At 41.8% G+C, this 15,796-nt stretch overlaps 2 protein-coding genes across 5 annotated transcripts in view; one reads left to right on the top strand and one right to left on the bottom strand.

Annotated features, from left to right (window-relative positions):
- Positions 1–15,796, top strand: part of LOC311302609 (uncharacterized protein) — a 495,915-nt gene that overhangs the window by 151,743 nt on the left and 328,376 nt on the right. The gene's annotated exons all lie outside the window — the stretch shown is intronic.
- LOC311302813 (uncharacterized protein) overlaps positions 1–15,796 on the bottom strand; it is a 273,934-nt gene that overhangs the window by 10,121 nt on the left and 248,017 nt on the right. For 2 of the 4 annotated variants that reach the window (XM_084428878.1, XM_084428877.1), the window contains exons 2-3: positions 8,900–8,989; positions 3,219–5,074 (exon numbers count right to left, since the gene is read on the bottom strand). In XM_084428878.1, coding sequence (XP_084285004.1) covers positions 3,963–5,074; positions 8,900–8,906 — 1,119 coding nt within the window. In that variant the 5' untranslated portion in view covers positions 8,907–8,989 and the 3' untranslated portion in view covers positions 3,219–3,962. Of the gene's footprint in view, positions 1–3,218; positions 5,075–8,899; positions 8,990–15,796 lie in introns of those variants that run through there. The other 2 variants (XM_084428879.1, XM_084428876.1) reach the window with 2 other exon arrangements.

Here is a 15,796-nt window from a genome sequence, read left to right as displayed (position 1 = left end):
ATAGTGGGTGGAAGTACTTGGAGCTGGGATGGTGGGTGGAAGTACTTGGAGCTGGGATGGTGGAAGTACTTGGAGCTGGGATGGTGGAAGTACTTGGAGCTGGGATGTGGAAGTACTTGGAGCTGGGACGGTGGGTGGAAGTACTTGGAGCTGGGACGGTGGGTGGAAGTACTTGGAGCTGGGACGGTGGAAGTACTTGGAGCTGGGATGGTGGAAGTACTTGAAGCTGGGACGGTGGGTGGAAGTACTTGGAGCTGGGATGGTGGAAGTGCTTGGAGCTGGGACGGTGGAAGTGCTTGGAGCTGGGACGGTGGGTGGAAGTACTTGGAGCTGGGATGGTGGAAGTACTTGGAGCTGGGATGGTGGAAGTACTTGGAGCTGGGACGGTGGGAGTACTTGGAGCTGGGATGGTGGAAGTACTTGAAGCTGGGACGGTGGGTGGAAGTGCTTGGAGCTGGGACGGTGGAAGTACTTGGAGCTGGGGTGGTGGAAGTACTTGAAGCTGGGACGGTGGGTGGAAGTACTTGGAGCTGGGATGGTGGAAGTGCTTGGAGCTGGGACGGTGGGTGGAAGTACTTGGAGCTGGGACGGTGGGTGGTAGTACTTGGAGCTGGGACGGTGGGAGTACTTGGAGCTGGGATGGTGGAAGTACTTGAAGCTGGGATGGTGGGTGGAAGTGCTTGGAGCTGGGATGGTGGGTGGAAGTGCTTGGAGCTGGGATGGTGGAAGTGCTTGGAGCTGGGACAGTGGAAGTACCTGGAGCTGGGACGGTGGAAGTACTTGAAGCTGGGACGGTGGGTGGAAGTACTTGGAGCTGGGACGGTGGAAGTACTTGGAGCTGGGATGGTGGGAGTACTTGGAGCTGGGATGGTGGAAGTGCTTGGAGCTGGGACGGTGGAAGTACTTGGAGCTGGGATGGTGGAAGTGCTTGGAGCTGGGACGGTGGAAGTACTTGGAGCTGGGACGGTGGGTGGAAGTACTTGGAGCTGGGATGGTGGGAGTACTTGGAGCTGGGATGGTGGGAGTACTTGGAGCTGGGACGGTGGAAGTACTTGGAGCTGGGACGGTGGGTGGAAGTACTTGGAGCTGGGACGGTGGAAGTACTTGGAGCTGGGAAGGTGGAACACAGTGGTGTTTTTAATCAATCACCAAAGGGGCACGAGGTCTCTACCTTGCCTTCGAATTTCACGAGTGCTGCTGTTGTGGGCAAACCAGCACTTCCTGTTGATCAGAGCGGCACACATTCCCGGTCACTGCAACAGTGTGGCAGACTCACTCTCTTGATCGGGTCCGAAGTCAGGGGACTGGTGTCTGCACAAGACGGTAGTTCAGTCAGTTTGGGGACTTTATGGGACCGCAGCAGTCAACCTCTTTGCCAGCAGAAAGACAACACATTGTCCGTTGTGGTTCGTGGAGCAGGAGGAGCAGGGATCACTAGGCCAGGATGTCCTGGCCCACGACTGGCCAGACCTCCTCCTCTATGCTTTCCCTCCAATTCCACTTCTCTGGCCTGTGCTGAGGCATGTGCAGGTGAGACGACACAGGCTTATTCTAGTGGCACCCTGCTGGCCAGCGAGACCATGGTTCAGTCTGCTGTTGGCCCTTACGTATATGGAAGATCTCTGTTTCATGGTGTACAGATCGGACTGTTAACCCAGTCACTTGCTCCATCAGTTCAGTGTTGGAATTCTTACAACATTTATTGGACACTGGGCGCTCTCCAGCTACTCTAAGGGTATTCGTGGTGGACTTGTCAGCACATCGGAACCCCTTTGGGGGGATATCGATTGGTGCGGAAAAATTGGTGGTGGCTTTCCTTAAGGGAGCAGTACATCTTAATCCACCGGCACGGATAATGCATACCCAGTGGGATCTTCAGATGGTGCTTAACAGCCTGCATTTACCCCCGTATGAACCACTTGAACAAGCTGATATTAGGAGTCTTTCGATGAAGACTGCTTTTCTCTTGGCTATAACGTCAACCAGAAGAGTTGGTGAGCTTCATGCCCTCTCTGTGAGTCCACAGTGTCTCAGATGTGGGCCTCAGATGAGTACAATCAGGTTATACTCTGGTCGAATCCAGCTTTCCAACCTAAAGTGTTGTCTGATCGCTTTGTGAACCAACCTATTCAGCTTGCGACAGCTGAAGGCTTCCCAGACAACTGTGTGTCCAGTGAGAGCATTGCGACAGTATGTGTTGAAGACTGCTTCATGGCGTACCACTGATCAGCTGTTTGTCCGTTTTGATGCCTGTCAGAGAGGCTCACCCTTGTCAAAGCAAAGGTTGTCTCATTGGGTGGTGGATACCATTGTACAGGCATATGATTCGGCTGGTCATACAGTTCCAGCATCTATTAAATGCCATTCGACCCAGTCAGTGGATACTTTATGGGCAGCACTACGTGGAGTGGCCCTATCTAAAATATGTGCTTCTACATGGACGTCACCTTGCACGTTCACAAGATTCTACAGGATCTATGTGGCCCCTATTCCTTTGGTCAGTTCTGCTGTGTTAGCGGACAGTATCAAGGTGAGTGGCTTGGTTGTATTCGTCTTCCACTATGTTCGGCTGTCTCTGGCGGTCTTTAACAATGAAATAGAACGCTGGTTACTGATGCAACCTTGGTTCTATGAATAGTGGAAGACCGCCAGAGAATGACCGTGACATGAACGGAGTGGATATAGCTTCCGACACGTCATCGGTCAGTGTCACAGGTGACAAATCAATGCGAGATTTCCGATATGGCTCGCGAGATGCGACTCCTTCCACTATGTTCGACCGTCTCTGGCGTTCTTCCACTATTCATAGAACCAAGGTTACACCAGTAACCGGCGTTCTGTGAACTCAAGGGTCCTGAGCTGCAGTAGGCAACCAGTTACTTATAGTGCAGCATTTTGCATGGCGTCCCGACTGCGTATAGCTACGCAATACGAAGTGACCATTCGAAAGAGAACTACTTGGTTACTATTGTAACCTCAGTTCCCTGAGAGTAGGGAACGAGTATTGCGTAGCTGGCTGCACTATAGTAACCTGGCAAGTTGTCGCTTTAGTCATTTACACCTGCTAAAATGGCTTTTATTCGGGGACTAATATAGGCTGATAAAGACAATTAGGAAAAATAAACTACTGACACTGAAATGGACCTTCATTAACCATATTAAAAGCTTACTTTTCTAGTTGATCACTTAAAGATGCGACATTGCAATCTATATCCAGTGTTAGTTCAGTGTAATTGCCACGTGCTGAGCAACAAAATCTCTTCTGTGTAAGTTAGTCACAGTCAAATCACTCCATCTCCACCAGTGTTGCCAGATTGGAAATGTCCAAGCATTGTACCAGAAGCTCAAAATGATTGTATTTGGAAGAAAATTATCGTACACAAGTCAAACGTAACAGAATACAGCTATTTATTGACCAACAACTTTTTGACACGACATGAAAACTACTTTTTTGCAAAAATATCAACCTCAGCTTGGAAAAAACTGACCTAAGCGCCGCGGAAAGAACTCTTTACTTTTTTTAAAAAAAATTTTATTCTTCTTGCAAAACATAAAGAGATGACATGTTAATGATACACAACTTTGTATACAATATACAAAAAGTTCTTCTCACGGTAGACGTAGAATCCACAGCTAGATCAATGAGTATAGAAGCCCTATGATTACAACCACCATCATTTGAAGTGTCACACAATTCTGAAATTATCATGCATTATGGGAATTTTTTCATTATTGATCGTAAATCGAACAGAGGTCAAAATTATCACACAAATACAATAATTATAGTACGTTTGGCAACACTGATCTCCACTTATAGCTGGTGTGTGGTGATGGTTTTAATAACCGTGAGTCTCGGGCTGGTTTGTCTTCTTCTGTTGATTATCATCATACTGCGGTATTTTATGATCACAGCAAAGAGAGACGAGATGAAGAGTTACAGGAACACAGCTGGAGAGTTTTGATCAAACTGAATACTGCATATGTGGTTTCTCCACTGCATGGATCTTCATGTGTCGCTTCAGATGACTTTTAATAGAGAAACTCTTCCCACACTGATCACAAGTGTGCGGCTTCTCTCCAGTGTGGATCATCTCATGTGTTTTCAAAGATGATGAGTGACTGAATCTCTTGTCACAGTGTGAACACTTGTAAGGTTTTTCTCCAGTGTGAATTCTCTGGTGCCTTTTTAAATCTATCCATCTAGTAAAAGTCTTCTCACACTCAAAGCACATGTACTCTCTCACACCAGTGTGTATTTTCTCATGTCTATGTAAATATGTCAGAAGTGAAAAACTCTTTCCACACACAGAACATGAATGTGGCTTCTCCTTCATATGAACTCTCAGGTGTGTCTTCAGGTTTAATGTCCTAAGAAATGTTTTGCCACACTGATCACATGTGAACGACTTTTCTCCAGTATGAACTCTCCTATGCACATCAAGATTAGATTTGTGTGTGAAACTCTTCCCGCACTGATCACATGTGAACGGATTCTCTCCAGTGTGGATCCTCATGTGAATCTGAAGACTTTGTTTGTATGGGAATCTCTTTCCACACTGATCACATGTGTGTGGTTTCTCTCCAGTATGGATTCTCATGTGCCGTCTAAGATTTGGTTTTTGTGTGAATCTCTTCCCGCATTGATCACATGTGAATAGCTTCTCTCCAGTGTGAACTCTCATGTGTTTCTCAAGACTTTGTTTGGTTGTGAGACTCTTTCCACACTGAGTGCAGATGAAAGATTTCTTGGCTCTTCTTTTCTTTAAAAATGTCTTTTTAGTCTTTGAGCGACTCAAAGGTTTTTCTCCAGGTTTGACATGATGTTCCTCCTCCACTTCACTCGGTTCTTCACTCTGCTCCTTCACTTCACTCAGTTCTTCACTCTCCTCCTTCACTTCACTCAGTTCTTCTCGCTCCTCCTTCACTTCACTCGGTTCTTCACTCTCCTCCTTCACTTCACTCAGTTCTTCACTCTCCTCCTCCACTTCACTCAGTTCTTCACTCTCCTCCTTCACTTCACTCTCCTCCTTCACTTCACTCAGTTCTTCACTCTCCTCACTCTCTTCCATCAGGTCTGAAATGAAAGAAAAAAGTTTGATAGCATTTTCTAAGGATGCACTGAATGTTCGGCCACCGAAATTATTTGGCTGAAAATATCAACAACAGCACTTAAGGTGTTCGGTCGAATAAGTGAAAAGATTAAATTTATTTTAATAAATTTTAGGTTTTTCCAAAAAAAAATTTGACCAAAAATTTGACCAAACAATGGACAACCAAACATCAACATTTTGATGATGCGATCAAATGGCAACCATCATAGAGTGAATTATGAATCCAGCAAACACGTCGTCAGTGTGGAAGCATTTTAGAGTCTCAGAGAAAGATGCAAAAATGGTCGTTTGCAGACACTGTTCTGCTGAACTGTCGAAGGGTGCATCTGCAAAAACTTAGGCTACGGCACTATTTAGTGAAATTCAAGTCAACGCGAAGATCAAGTCAGAGATGTGTGTGTTTAACAAGGATCTTCAAAAAGAGTATCAAGTTATAAATTATGCATAGTAAGTTGTGAAAAATAACACTAATGTTGTATCGGGCTGAATGACCAGATGACCACCAGAAGCGACAGCGCGCAATCCCGAATTCACTTTTCTTTGCGCCTGAATGGTGAAATACTGACACACAGGTGTCAGTCAAACTGCCCATCATGTGGAGTATCTCACGTAAATACAGTCGGTTATGGTTTAACCACTCGGTGAAAACCGGATATGTGTCAGTTAGTCAGTATACTGTATTACCGGTAGATCCAAGCATTTGGTCTTAAAATTACAGCAGCCTTAAATACCTGTCTGTGTCATATTCATGTTAATCAAACAACAACAGATGCACTTTTTTGTTGTAAGCATACAAATGTTACATTCCGTCAGCAGTTAGTTATAGGCCTAATATAAGCGAAAAACCCTGTTCGGTATTCGGCGCATCCCTAGCATTTTCAGCAAATCAAACAATTCAAAGAGAGAAATATGAAGTGAAAGGTCATAAAAGTGAGCCCTGATGTAATCACTTTTTACATTTTGTATTTTTGCCTGTTTATAAATTAATTATACTTCCCAATTACTAATGACTTACTTCTAGCTTCTGACCAAGGCTATATCTCTATACTAGTTTCACTTGATCTTTGTGCTGCGTTCGACACTATAGATCATAAAATACTCTTAGATAGATTACAAAATTACACTGGTATTCAAGGACAGGCATTACGGTGGTTTAGATCATATCTATCTGTCCGTTACCATTTTGTGTACATAAATGAGGAAAAATCAAAGATAATGTCAGTAAATTATGGAGTGCCTCAAGGCTCTGTGTTCGGCCCTCTGCTATGTTCAATATATATGCTGCCACTTGGTAATATTATTAAGAAAACATGGAATTAATTTTCCACTGTTATGCCGATGATACTTATATATTTCATCACGACCAGATAAATTCTCTAAATTGTATAACTTAACTGAATGTGTTAAAGATATAAAATATTGGATGACCTGTAATTTTATTCTATGAATTCAGCTAAGACAGAGGTATTACTTATTGGACCAAAAACCTGTACACAGAATCAAAATTAGCATTTGGAAGGATGTCCCGTAACTCCATCCTCTACAGTTAAAGACCTGGGCTGCGTTTCCAGATAACGATGGATCTTAGCACTTACGAGGATTTTCTACGAGCGACTTTACGAACGTTCGTGTTCATTTCACGTGCGTTTCACAAAAATGCACTTAGCATGATCGCACGCAGCTGTGCTTTAAGTGCTACTTAAGAGTCGCTGTCCGTTTGTGAAGTGCGGAAATGTCACCTTGTAGAATGGCTCGTAACTGTAGCACACGCTTGTATTTTGAAATCTATAAAAAGCACAAACCTTCGGGTGGAGACACCAGCAAAATGGCTGAACCAAAAAAAAAAAAAAACATTTTCTAAAAGAGGAGATTAATGTCATTTTATATGAGGTGGAGCTATCCAAACATATTATTTTCAGCAGGTTTAAGGGCAGTCAAACAATTACATAAAAAAAAAATGTAGGAGGATATAGCTAGAAAACTGACTGCAACTAGGGGCATAAAAATATCAGGGAAGGAGGTCAGGAAGAAGTGGCAAGCCTTGCTAAAAGGAAAAGGGCACTGCAGAGGACAACATTTAATAAAACAGGTGGTGGGCCCAATGAGTCCTCCCTTTTCACAGCAGAGGAAGAAAAGGCCTTGTCATTTGGCACAAGTGCTTCAGATGGCATTTGTGGTGGTATTGACATCCATGGAGGAGTAGGGGTAACTCAACCTGAGCCTGAGTCAGGTCCTTCATGCTCAGAGGAACTATCAGTTTCATCTGCCATCTCCCAGCACATCTCATAGTCCTCCAAACAACCCTCCCAGGCCTCAGCCTCCATCTTCTGTTGTCCAGACTGCAGCCACACACCTCAGCAGTTTGAGAATCTTTGTAGTTGTAGTCAGGACAAATGAGAGTGTCCTTATAGGGAGGAATAAGATGAAGAGGTGGTGGAGGAGGAGGAGGAGGAGGAGGAGGTCAAAGATGGCATGATGGGGCCACATGATGGCCAACCAAGAAATGCCCAATGCATGGTACAAGTCATTGACAGATTTTTTTAGTTCATCCCTATTTTTCCCAGTCTTTGAAGCATATGTCATATTTTATAAAAAAAAATTGTTCATTCATTTAATTTAGATTAAAATGATTGGATTAAGTGATTTCTATTTTTTTTGTTTTTGTTTTCTGCCCTTTTTTATTATTTAATTTAGAAATTCATTTAACCCTCTGAGGTCTGAGCTGTTTTCTGGGCCCTGGAGGTGTTCTGACATGCTCTGACATTTCTGGTTATTTCTGTTACTTGTGACATTTTCATGGCTAAAGTCTAATTACACTGTATTCAGCACAAACTCTGCTACAATAATATATCAGCAGCATGTATGTAAAAGTTTGTAGTTTTGAGATAATGACATTTATGCGTGGTTTTTGAAAATACCCAAAAAAATTCTCACTGAAATAAGGCCATGAAACTCCTACTGATTATTTCTTCACAAGACTTTTGAAAATTGTACCACGTAGAAATACAAACGTATTTGTAGAATAACCTAGAATATTTGCTCTAAAACTATGTGAAAATCACCCTGACTGCTCATTCAGATAAGACAATATATTGATTTAAAAATTTTACGATGTGTTTTGTGTGAAAAAGCTCTATGCGGGAGCTCATTAATATGTTGTCACGACACACATGAGGGAGACAGTAGATCCAAGTGCAGTGAGATATTTATTGGGTAATCCGTGAAACATAATCCAGTCCAGGCAAGTGTCAAATACCATACAAGCAATCTAAACGAGAACAATGAACACAAGGAACAAGCAGGAACAAACCAAGAAGTGTGAGACATAACAAGGACTCCGTAACAAACACTAACACAGACAGGGCATATATACACACAGAACTAACAAGGTGATGGGAACCAGCTGATTGCAATAATCAGATAAGTGACAGAACAGAATGCTGGGAAATGTAGTCTAATGTAAATGACACCGTGAGAACGAGGACCTCTAGTGAACCCCAGGGAAACACAACCAGACACTGTGACTTATGTAAGCTTTTCACACCTGAGAAAGACAAAGACCCTCCCCTAACGGCCCTATTAGGAGCTATCAGGCCCTGTCATTCTGAGCAACCTTGCACAATACTGTAAATGAGGAGATTTAAAAAAGAATGGCTTTTAAATTGTTTGGATTTATTTACAACACAACATAGTCCAAAGATACACAACACATGCCAAAAAAGCACTTATTGAAAACAATGATCCAAAGACAGAGACCTTTGTGCCATTCCTAAAAACATTGTACATACCTTTCATTTCCAAGGTGTTTGATTTTCACTTTACCATGTTCGTGTACAGAGACTCATGTGAATGTTGAAGTCCTTAGTGGCATCTGGGCCCTGAAAAAAAAAAGTGAACATACTGATATCAAGAGAAAGGCCTGCACGATTTTGGGAATAAATTTTAGATTTTTCTGGTTAAAATTGCTTTTTAAAATTCACAGAATACACACACACACACACACAAATGTTTCCAACAAAATATAATATTATGAACACCAGGTTTGTTGTGCCTTGTAGGCATAAGCTATGCGCAGGCAACAACTAAGCTAGAGAAAAATATATTGATTATCATGTTACTTCTAGGGCTGTAGTCAACCAAAGAAATGCTTAGTCGACCAAAGTCCTGTCCTGCGCAACGATTAGTCGACTAAAAAAAAAAAAACTAAAAAAAAAAACGCGATGTTTTGCATTTTGATTTAACATTTATTAAACAATTGTCATAGAGCATTTATAAAACAACAACGAAAAAACATCAGTAATACATAAAACTATAATAATAATACAATTCTTTGAAAATTAAGTGATTTTTTTTTTAACTGTAAAGTGAGGAGCTCTGTCCTAGGTCTATAGTGACAGTCACAATCGCGCACCTGACCACACCACACGCTACAAAAATATAACTGCTAAAACTGCCAAATAGTGAAAAATCCTAACAAAAGCTCTCGTTTATACAGGCTGTATATTCTTCTTTACTTTCAAAAGCTATGAGTTAACTTTTGTCCAGCCGATGTAGGCGTTTTAAAACAAACACACAAAAAACCCCAAATAGCCTTAAAAAGAATCCTAATAATAATAGGCTGTATAGTAGGAAGGCCTATAGGTTTATTTTCGTTTTGTTACATTATTTAGGCTATTTTCAAACGCGTCAAGTGTACAAATAAAAACAAAAACATAAGAAAACACGATCTATTGAGTCAGCATAATAAAGCCGGTAAGGCTACTTATGGTGCGTTCACACCGGACGCGAATAGCGCGTCAGGCGCGAGTGATTCAATGTTAAGTCAATGCAAAGACGCGCGTAAAAAAATTCCTGTGGCGCGAATGAGGCGTAGAGCGCGGCGCGGTAGATCTGCAGGCCTAGTCCACCTTTTTATGTTGTGGGCCAAAAACACTAACATGTCCACATTCTTGGGTAAAAGACAGCTCCTCGACTTGTTAACAATAAATCCTGCTTTGGAAAATATGCGCTCTGCAGGAGTGTAGGTTGCAGGGATGCAGAGCACGCGTTTGGCTGCCCGAGCAAGTCGTGGATATCTCTCCTCATTATTTAGCTATCCTCATAGCTTGCACTCCACAGTCTTGTCGTCTTTTTTTTTTTTTTTTTTTTTTTTGTAAAATGCAGCCAGACAAAAGATTTAGATTTCTTGGACATTTTGTCGACTAAAGCCAAAACAAGTAGCGTTCTAACTGAATGAATACAGCAAAACTACCTATATTCCTTACTGAGCGCGAAGCAGCAGTGCAGCCAGCCACAGGTGCGGTTCACGAGTGGTGCGCTAAACTGTGGTTGTTACAAAATTTAAAGTTGCATTTAAAGTTGGGGATAAAACATAGGCTAATTATATTTAGAATACAGTAATATATAACTGCTTATAAAGGAATAAATATCAAGGAGTAAATCAATGAAAATTTCTTTATTGGTGAAAAAAAAAAAAAAATGCAACTGGTCGACCAATGAGAATGTCAGTCGACCAAGACGGCATCGAACGATTAGTCGACTAAACGACTAAAGTTGACAGCCCTAGTTACTTCAAATGTTTCCATTCGTTATGATGATATGAAATGAGATAATAGTAAAAACATGAAGCCGTTTGCTTTTCGAACGCGATCGCGATCCAAAATATGATACATTCAAACGCGATCGCACTGCAAAATATGATACATTCAAACGCGATCGCACTGCAAAATATGATACATTCAAACGAGGTCGCGCTGCAAAATATGATACATTCAAACGCGATCACGATCCAAAATATGATACATTTGTTTTCGTTTTGAATCCGATCATTTAAAAGTACACACTTAAATGTTTATAAACGTATATGGCTCATAAATGTGTGACAAGTATTCTCTGAGTTTTGTTTCAGTTTATAGATGTGCTCAAGAAAAAAAAAGTTCACCGCGACGGAGAGGCAGAACGCACACCCTCTTTATTTTCTTTATTTTACAAAAGCACAATGTTTTGATTTGATTGTAAGTGGACACATACAAAAGTAGAAATATCACAGATTCTTTTTTTATATTTATTTTTTCTGTATGACCATAAATGACAGAGTAATTTAAGTTTATAATTCTACAATGTGGAGAAAATCCAGCAAAACGCGCCGGCGCGTTTGCCGACCTCAGAAAGTTAAACAAAAAACGAGTAATAAAGTGTACAATAACCTTAAAGTACAATCAAAACCTTATAATTACATTTCACTTGAATAAAGGTGTAATCACCTGTCCTGCAGGTGACCTCATAACTCTGTCTTCTTACGAGGCACTTAGGGATTTACGATTACTCCAGAGCACTCGTAGATCTACAATGATTTTTAAGTGCTACTTAAGTTACGATGCTTTTGGGAAACTGACCGTAATATTAAGATCAGATTGTTTTTACGATTTACTTAGGCTTACGATGCTTTTGGGAAACACAGCCCTGGGCGTTATATTAGACAGCAACTTATCTTTCCACCTCAGAAACATCGCTAAACTCTGGAATATGCTTCTGTTCCTGATGCAAAAAAAGTTAGTTCATGCTTTCATGACCTCTAGACTAGATTACTGTAATTGAGTAAATATGCATTTCCTTTATGTACAGTAGAGGGCGCCGCTCAAACAAACCTTTCAGCTGCTGCCGTTCTGGATTAAAGAACAATAGGATTCAGGAGAAGGAGGTTCAACACTCTTACTTCTAAATCTAATCAAAAGCAATTATGCTTATTAGTATGGTTGAATTAGATCATTGAAGGTCAGCAGCAAAGACATTGGTTAACAAAATGTGATTAAGTACATAACGTATATTTGTGTAATTTAATATAGTGAATTATAAAATTATAAAAAACAGAGCACACAACACCTCCTCCAGGGGCGTAGTTTGTGGGGGTGTCTGTAGTTTGTTGTCTCCGCCCCGACGCTCTTACGTCGCATCATTACATATTTGCGCGTGCCATCTGCTCCTCAGATTTCTCATCCGAAAAGAAAACTGTCAGCAGCACGAGGAGCTTGGCAGCTAACGCAGCGTCTCGTTCCCTATTCAGAGAACATAGGTTACGCAAGTAACCAGAGACGTTCTCTTTCATAGGTTCACTCAACGCTGCGGATAGCACAGTGGGAACGGACTACCAAACTCGCCAAGCTAGAGCGCTTTCCATGACTGGTACACAAATGAGACACCGACCAAGATGAGTTCAAACAGAAAGAACCTGGGAACCCGGGGTCATGTTAAGATCCAAATTATAGAAACTTACAAAAGTGTGCGGAGAGGACCAGCCTGCCGCAACACAAATGTCCTCCAAAAGTGCTCCTCTAAAAAGAGCTTGAGAAGATGCCACACTTCTGGAGGAATGTGCTCTAATGCTGGTGAAGGTGAAGGCAAGCCACGCACCTCGTAAGCCAACGATATAGCTTTTGTGACCCAGTGAGAAATCCTCTGCTTTGATGCAGCAAGCCCACGGTGGCCAGCACCGAAGCAAACCAGAAGCTGGTTAGATTTCCTCCAACCGCCTGAGCGGTCTAAATATATCTTAAGAGAACAAACTGGGCAGAGCAAGTTAAGCTTCTTATCTTCCTCAGAAGAAAATGGAGGAGGGTGGAAAGCGTTACGGTTAACCACCTGCGAGCGGAAAGTTGTGGAAAGAACTTTGGGGACATACCCTGGTCTCGTCCTCAAGGAAAACTTGACCAAGCCAGGAGCAAAATTCAAGCAAGACTCGCTAACAGAAAGAGCTTGTAAGTCTCCTACCCGCTTTAATGAGGACAAAGCCAACAAAAGAGAAACCTTGAGAGTCAGAATCTGCTCCAGAGCTGACTCCAAGGGCTCAAAGGGGGCCTTCGTCAAACCCTCTAGGACAACAGAAAGGTCCCATGAAGGAACTCTAGGGGAGCAAGCCGGTTTCAGGCGCTTAACCCCACGCATGAAGGCCGAAACTAACCTTAGTTTCCCCAGGGGAATCCCGTCTGATTCCCTATGTGCTGCAATAGCTGCGACATAAACTCTGAGAGTGGTAGCAGCTGCTCCAGAAGCAAACTTCTCCTGCAGGAATTCCAGTACTGAACCAACAGGGCAGTTAACTGGGCTCCTATCATGTGCTAATCACCATGTCTCAAAAACCTTCCAATTGGAAGAATATAGCCTCCTTGTAGAAGGGGCTCTAGCACTCGCAATGGTCTCCTGAACGTCAGTTGGGAGATCAGAACTTAATGCAAACGGCCTCTGATCGGCCAAACATACAGCTTCCACGTGTCTGGGCGAGGATTAGGGATGCGCCGATCCGATATTCAGTATCGGTATCGGCTCCGATACTGCCATTAGGCCTGTCGCGATAATTAAATAACCGTCTGATCGCGATTATTTGATCTAACCGCGATTGTTTCAGACAACCGCGATTATTGCGCTCTTTTAGGCCTACGGCACAAGGGGGAGTCATGGACCAAAATAAATAGACAAGCACTAATTACGTTTTCCAGCAACATATTCAAAGTCATCTGAAGCCATTTCATAGCTTAATGTGAGGGACAGTAGTATATTTACATTGTTAAATTAAAGTTCACAAACTCGTCTGCAACTGTCAATCATTCCGTTCAGCATTCAAACTCTGCAGCTGTCAATCATTCCGTTCAGCATTCAAACAGCGCGCGTCGTCCAGTTACGACAGGATACACGGTAAAACTTTCTCCATTGTGACATTGATTTGGCATCAGACGCACAATAACTGGAGTTTAAAACTGTGAAGAAACAAATGATCAATAAACTGTTGGACTGATATACACTAGGATTTGTGCCCTCGACATTTCTTCGCTTAGTGCCATGAACTTTTAAATGCGCATTGCGCACTTGTGCAGCGCTGCGCACTGTGACTCCATGTTGAATTAAGCACATCATTCTGCACCCGCGATGCGCATACGCGCTTTGTTCCGCTCTGTTTTTAAGCGTATCATATTACCATGGTTTGTGCACATTTGTTTTTATTAACATGTTTAGATTTTATTAAATTACTGTGCAGATGTTTTCAGGGGTGCAAACACATGTATGGTCAAAAAAGAGAGAGGCAATCGAAGCCCTCGTCCCGCGGCAAATATCCAGATACTACATTGCCACCATCCCCAACCCACCCCTATAGGCACATAGAGTCAAATGAAATTTAGAAAAACTATCTTGCACTTCTTCTTCTTGCTTTACTGCTACTTCCTGAAAACAATTTCACCTGATGATTTGAATAGCTCTTTTTGTAAAGAATTAATAATTCTAGGATGATTGGGGTAATTGTGTAGGGTAGGCCTAGTGCATTTGCATAGATACTAATAAACAAAATACAAATATAAATACAATAAAACACAAATACAAGAGAAATAAAGCAGTGCTTTATGTTTTTCAGGTAAATTAACTGTATTAAGTATTAATACAGTTTATCTTTTGACAAAACGTGATTTTTCTCTTTCTCTTTTGTTGTTTGATTAACTTTGGTGACACAAACAGCTGCAGGTATATTGGGTGCTGTCCCTTTAAGACAAATGCACGTATCTAATACCGGTAATGACACGCATCCGTTTTATTTTGATTGCGTTTACGGGGAAACTCGTTGAGACGGACACTGGCTTATTTTTTCGTGCACATGTCTGTTCAAACACAAATAGATAAGAAAGAAAAGGGAATTCGGTGTTCACGAACTTCACGTGCTGTCTGCGACTGCGTGGCTCTGTGCGCCGACAGACCATCTACATTTGGATGTTAAACATAATATGTATAGCCTGATACAGCAAAGACAACGTCGGCAGTACTGACGGCAAAATAGGCTACAGAATATTTCGTTCTGTAGGCCTATTGACAGGGGCAATATTTGAAAATCGATAATTAGGCCTATTTTTTAAATAACAATTATATATGCATTTGTCAAAAACCGAGAGACTTTCAAGCATCAAAATGTAATTTATTAATATGTATTTGCGCCTTCTATTTTGTCTGAAAACTTCCAACACTCTTGCGTGTCGCGTGAAAAATAGGCGTCGGTTGCGGTTCTATTTCTAGCACGCGGTTTCGGCGCGGCTCGAGAAGTGTGTGTGTCACGCAGGCATTGTGCTCTAACACAAGCTCTAACCAGTTAACATGAGAGCCGACATAAAAACGGACACTCCACGCCACGCAGAGAGAAATGTGATGTAGTGGCAGATCCAGACTTCCAGAGTGAGACAGAAACACTAGTGGTTCACGCTTGCGCACATACTGCTGGTTTGGTGAGCAGTGTTCTGATTCGCTTATTTCCTATTTACTTGTTGGTGGACGCAATCCAGAATTACTGTTGGTTAAATTATAATCAGACCCTCTCAAACCATATATATACCCTCTCAAAATATATATATTGTAGAACACGGTCAGCACCATGAAATTGGCTTGTCCTTCGGGTCAGGAGTCGTGGTTTAGTGACATATTTTGAGTTAAAAAATATATTTTCCTCCCCCTTTAAATGTCATAATACAAAGGGAAGTAGTATAGTTATTTAGTGGACTACTTAAAAAACTAAAATATAAACTAAATATTATAAATAATTTACAGGGAATACCTGTCCCTCAATTTCATGTCACTGGTGTTACAATTTAAAAAAAAAACACCACTTTGAAAAAAATTCAACATCCTTGCCAACTTCTTCCTGGGTCAAAAGTTCA

The sequence above is a fragment of the Rutilus rutilus genome (genome assembly GCF_951802725.1).
Source record: "Rutilus rutilus genome assembly, chromosome: 1".
NCBI classification, from domain to species: domain Eukaryota; kingdom Metazoa; phylum Chordata; class Actinopteri; order Cypriniformes; family Leuciscidae; genus Rutilus; species Rutilus rutilus.
The sequence above is the reverse complement of the archived record's forward strand: the minus strand, read 5'-3'. Positions and strand labels throughout refer to the sequence as shown.